Below are 6,000 nucleotides of genomic sequence, written 5' to 3' on the forward strand. Positions count from 1 at the left end.
ATGAAAGCCCACTTGGAGTTTGCAAAAAAAGCACCCAAAGGATTTTCAAATTGTGAGGAACAAGATTCTCTGATTGAATGAAACCAAGATTGAATTGTTTGGCCCCAATTCTAAACATTATGTCTGAAGGAACCTAGGAACCACTCATTACCTGCCTAATACCATCTCAACAGTGGAGCATGGTGGTGGCAGCATCATGCTGTGGGGGTGTTTTTCAGCAGCAGGGACTGGGAGACTGGTCAGGGTTGAGGGAAAGCTGAATGGAACAAAGTACAGGGATGTCCTCAATTAAAACATGGTGCACAGTACTCAGGACCTCAGACTGGGCCAAAGGTCCACTTTCTAACATGACAACGATCTAAACACACAGTCAAGACAACACAGGAGTCACTTAGGAGCGACTCTGAATGTCTAGAGTGGCCAGTCAGAGCCCTGACTCGAACCCTATTGAATATCTCTTCAGGGACAGGAAAATGGCTGTCCACTGGTTGTCACCATCCAACCTGACTGAGCGTGTGAGGTTTTGCAAGGAAGAATGGCAGAAAATACCCAAATCGAGGTGTGCAAAGCTTGTTGCATTACATTCAAAAAGAATCTTGTCTGTAATTGCTGTCAAAGGTCCTTCAACAAAGTACTGAGTCAAGGGTCTGAATACTTATGCCAATGTGATATTTCAGTTATTTCTTTTTAATAAATTTACAGGCATTTCTAAAATTCTGTTTTCACTTTGATCCTAAAGTGATAAAACAAAAATACAATTTTGAATGACTATCAACAACTTCAAAACCAGAAACTCACCTCTTTAGCTGAATCTGGGATCAATTCTGTCCCATTCCTAAGTTCACCATTATTTGCAAAAACAGGAATGTTAGGACTGAAAATCATAAGGTCACTCTTGGCACCAGCCTCTGCACTCACACCTGCCAAGATGTGGCTGTGCCGATTGGAATAGGACCAGCTGCCCACTTCACTGGCACACACCAAGGTGGCCATGCCAGGGCCATAAACCATGGATTCCTTTGACTTGCAGTGGCATCGCAGGGCCACGTAGATGAGAGTGGCCAGCAAGAAGAGGCTGGAAACAGAGCAGATGGCAATGATCAGATAGACGTTGATCGAGTCTACCAGGGGCACAAAGCTCTCCCCTGATCTTTGAAGATTAATATCCATTTTGATTGTCTGACCACTTGTCACAAGTGAAACGCTCAAGGTGGCTGTGGCTGACAGTTGAGGTTTTCCATGGTCCTTCACAAGAACCAACACACTGTGGATTTTGCTGCCTTCTGATTCATCCAGAGAATATTTGGTACTTACCTCACCGCTATACTGCCCCACAGTCCATGGACTATTGCTTTCTTCAGCCAGTTCATACCTTAGCCATGCATTGTATCCAGAATCAGCATCCAAGGCATGGATCTTGCCTACAATATGCCCAGGCATCACAGGGACCACTAGATGAATCAGGTTCTCTTCTGATGATCCTGACACAACAGGTGCGTTGTCATTCTCATCCATTACAAAGACTTGAACAGTTGCATTGCCACATAAGGAGGGAAGTCCAGCATCCTTGGCTCTCACCTGGAACTCCAGCACTTTCAACTCCTCATAGTCCAAGGACTGCAAAGCATAAAGTTTTCCACTCTCTGAATGTACAGAGATGTAGCTTGACAATGGCCAGAGCTTCTCATCTATCCAATAGGTGATCAGACCATTCTCAGCTATGTCTGGGTCCAAGGCAGATATTGTGAAGATGTGAGCACCAGGGGGATTGTTCTCCTTCACAAAGACCGTGTAGAATGACTGTGGGAAAGCTGGAGCATTATCATTTATGTCACTCAAAGGCACTAACAGGGTGATGCTAGAAGACAGTGGTGGAATGCCTTGATCTTCCACTGTCACAACTATCTTGTATTCAGCCACCTGCTCCCTATCCAAAGGTGCTCCAACAATCAGGGAGTAGTAATTCTTGAATGTGGACTCTATTTTGAAAGGCAGCTCAGAGGGTTGTAGTACACAGGTTACTTGTCCATTGATTCCAGAATCCTTGTCTGAAGCACTGAGGATAGCTACCACAGTCCCTGGAGTGGAATCCTCTGGCAATGGAACAGTGAGAGAATTCACAAATACTTCTGGAATATTATCATTCATGTCCAATACATCAACAAAAACTTCACAATGTCCTGATAATGGTGTACTGCCTTTATCTTCTGCAACAATATGAAGTTCATAGCAATTAATATCTTCATAGTCCAATTTTCCAATCACTTTGATTTCCCCAGTATCAGAATTTATACTAAAGAGCCGTGTGACATCTAGAGGGAGGCTATTACTAAAAAAATAAACGATTTCCCTATTAATACCCTCATCCAAGTCTGTAGCATTTAGATTAATAACTAATGATCCACTAGCTGTATTTTCTAGCAACTTTATCCTGTAAACAGATTGGTTAAACACAGGAGGGTTGTCATTGACATCCTGCACATTGATGACTAGCTGAACAGTTCCTGTGAGTTTTGGTTCACCCCCATCAGTGGCTGTCAGGACTAAATGATGCACAGGGCTCTCCTCTCTGTCAAGTGGAACCTTCTGTACAAGAACTACAGATTTGCTGACATCTTCATTATTTCCTGAATCAAGAATAAAATGGTTGTTTCGGCTGAGCTTGTAGGTTAACAAAGCATTAGTACCAATATCTGCATCAGAGGCTCTCTCTAAAGTGAATCGTATCCTAGATGTTATCATTTCTGCTATGCTCAGGATCTGTTCCTTGGCAGAGAAGATGGGAGCATTGTCATTAATGTCTTTGATTTCAACCTCCACATGGAAGAACCTCAGAGGTTTCTCCACAATCACCTCCAGATGAAGGACACAGTCTGCATTCTTGGCACACAGCTCCTCCCTGTCTATCCGGGAATTCACAAACAAGATCCCATTCTGCAGGTTTACCTCAAAATAGTCCTTCTCTCCTTTGGACAGCATCCGGAACATCCGAGGCACCAGCTCACTCACCTCCAACCCCAAATCCTGGGAGATGCGGCCCACAAAGGTGCCGTGCTGGGATTCCTCCAGCACAGAATAATGGAGCTGGCCGCTCCCCATTTTCCAGGCTGTGTGGAGGAGAAGCAGCTGCAGCAGCCCCTTCGGCCAGGTAAGCATTGCAGACACAGGGGCAACACAGCAAGCTCTTCTCTTTTTCTCTAAATATCTTGCCTCAAGGGTGTCAGGAGCAGAGCCCACCTACCCCAGTCATACTGGCAATGCATAGGTTGAATCTTGGCTTGTTGAGATTTCTCTGTTGTTCAATATTTCCCTTGTGGATCCAGTTGGCAGGAATGTCTGTCCCTTTAAGGGAGGGGCTATGTGTTTTCAGTTTCACTTAGAGAGTTTCCTTAGGAAACAGCGACCTCTTGTGACTGAATTTCTAACCGATGAAACAAATTTCCATTCTTGATTCACAACAGATTTCTAATAAACTTCCAGTATTGATGAGCATATATGTTTCCATAGACTGGTTGGAGTTAATTTATATATTTCTGTATTGGTGTAACTTTCATTGTCATTTTTCCTCTAATCATTGAATCAGCCCTAAGAAGCTAAGTTTCAGCATACAGATTCAATACTGTTAACAAGTATCTAATGAGAGGAAAAAATAACTAGGCACTACAGAGAGAAATGTGTGTCTTATCATACATACAGTAGATACTTGATTTCCACATATTTGGAGATTTAGTAGGCTCAAGATTATGGGAAGAAATCCTCAGGTCAAAGGATATTTAGAAACATCTCAAAATTAAGATGTTGTTGATACAATTGCATACTATTCCCATGAGAAGAAAAAAAGGTATAATTTAGAAAAATGTTGTGGATATATAGGAAGCTTTGGACTGAAATAAGACTGAAAGAACATGTATAGAAAATAGAATGTTGGCATTATCATCAAATAAGTTTATTAGCAAGCAGACATGTCTGTAAAAAGAAAATAAGAAAGGCTAAAATTTAAAACGTATTTTAGGTTCCAAGGAAAACTAAGAGCAACCAAAATCAGTTTTGGGTTTCGTCAGTAATATATGAAAGGAAAGGGGGGGATCTGGTGTTATGACAGGATGGTAAAACAATAACTAGTGAGAGGGAGAGCTCAGAGCTCAAAGAATGTAGAGTAATTGCTATAAAGATGAAGTGACAACTAAGAAAAATAAAGAGAAATTTAAAGAGCATTTAGAAACCACAAACAAGTTTAAGTCTCCAGAAACAAATTAATTACATCTGACCTCACTTAATTCGTGCCCTGACTCTGACCCTGTTTCCCCTCCCCACAATGTGTGTCATAAGTCACATTCCCCAATGAAGCAATTGTATAGGTTGTAGAAGTCACTCCCTCCAGCCACTGAGGGTCTCCCTGAAGATGACCTTGACATTGCTGGCTGGAATGTGCTTTGTTTTGACTGAAATGCAAGTTCCTCAATGCAGCTGCGATGCTCAATTCCCCATCACCCTGCCTATAGAACTGAAGAGCAGGTCAGGAATGCTTCGTGAGTTAACAATGATAGCTAGAGGTTAAACCATATGATTAACAGTTAACGAAACTAAGTATAGCCTAACAAAGAGAAGGATTGAGGAGACATGATAGCTTTCTTCCAGTAGTCACATGAGGAGGGGGTCCACTTATTCTCCAAGCAACTGGCAGCAACAAGAAACAATGGGTGGAAGCTCATTAAAAAAAGATTTAATCTGGATAAGGAGAACATTCCTGACAGTAAAAATAATTAATCAATGGAACAACTTGCCTCCCAGAATTGTGGGTGTTCCATCACAGGAGGTCTGCCAGAAAATATTGTAAGAGTTGTTCAGCAATGGAGGCACAGCTGGAGGTGTAAATGCTACTTTACTAGAAGTATATAAGTAGAGTCAAGATGGTCATATGTATGAATGCTGTAGTAATGTATTCCTGTTGAAATCTGATGGGGTTGGGCCTCCTCCGGGTGCTGTCGGCTGGACAATGCCAGCTGGCGGCCCCTGGGGGGAGGGCCTTCTCTGTAGCTGCTCTGGCCCTGTGGAACGATCTACCCATAGAGATCTGGACCCTTCCCACTCTCTCGGCCTTCCGAAAAGCCACCAAAACCTGGCTGTTCCGGCAGGCCTGGGGCTGTTGATCAATGTCCAGCCCCACCTAGACAGAATGGATGGTGTGTTATGTTAAAAACTGTATTTTTATTCTTAATTTTTAACTGTTTTATCTTGTCTCTGTAAGCCGCCCAGAGTCGTATGGGATTGGGCGGCATACAAATTTATTAAATTTCAATTTTTGATGCTGAAATGACAGGAGTGAAACAGCTGAGTAGCCTTGAGTCCCTTTTAATTGCTAAAGGGAGATCTCTCCTAAAACTTTAAAGTACCATATTTTTCAGAGTATAAGACTCCCTCAAAAAAGAGGGTGAAAATCTGGGTGCGTCTTATACAGCATATTTGGCCTACCGAAACTCCGCACCCTTTGCAAAAATGGATGTCCAGAGGATTTGGGAGGCTTGCAGAGTGCTCCTGAGGGCTGGGGAGGGCAAAAAAGAGCACAAAACTGGGGCATTTTGCCCCCCCCCCAGCCCCAAGGAGCGCTCTAAGAGCCTCTGCATGCTCCCATTTTTTTTCAAAAAATGGCCCATTTTTGCAAAAAATGGACCGGTTTTTTTGCTCGTTTCCTCCCCAGCCCCCAGGAGCACTCTACAAGCCTCCCAAAGCTCTGCATGCCCCTTGTTTTGCAAAAAACAAGGCATGCAGGGGGTTTGGGAGGCCTGAAGATAGCAAAAACTTTTTTTAGTTTACCTCTTAAGAATCATGGTGTGTCTTATACTCTGGTGCGTCTTATAGTCCAAAAAATATGGTATTTACCCTAGTAGTTTTGTAGTGCTTTACTCTGAAAAGTCCCCTGTGTACAGTCAAGCAACAATAATCATATCATATCATTATTATAGTTCCTTGCATCTGACAGTATCTCTGCATTAGTTTATC

At 42.7% G+C, this 6,000-nt stretch overlaps 1 protein-coding gene across 1 annotated transcript; it reads right to left on the bottom strand.

Annotated features, from left to right (window-relative positions):
- Positions 1-780: 780 nt before the first annotated feature.
- Positions 781-5,755, bottom strand: LOC116510790 (protocadherin alpha-5-like; the record flags this gene model as incomplete). Its single annotated transcript, XM_032220442.1, has 2 exons — positions 781-3,138; positions 5,717-5,755. Coding segments are annotated over 2 exons (2,397 nt in total), but the record flags the coding sequence as incomplete, so codon positions are not given.
- Positions 5,756-6,000: the final 245 nt, after the last annotated feature.

Source organism: Thamnophis elegans, chromosome 6 (assembly GCF_009769535.1).
Source record: "Thamnophis elegans isolate rThaEle1 chromosome 6, rThaEle1.pri, whole genome shotgun sequence".
NCBI lineage: Eukaryota > Metazoa > Chordata > Lepidosauria > Squamata > Colubridae > Thamnophis > Thamnophis elegans.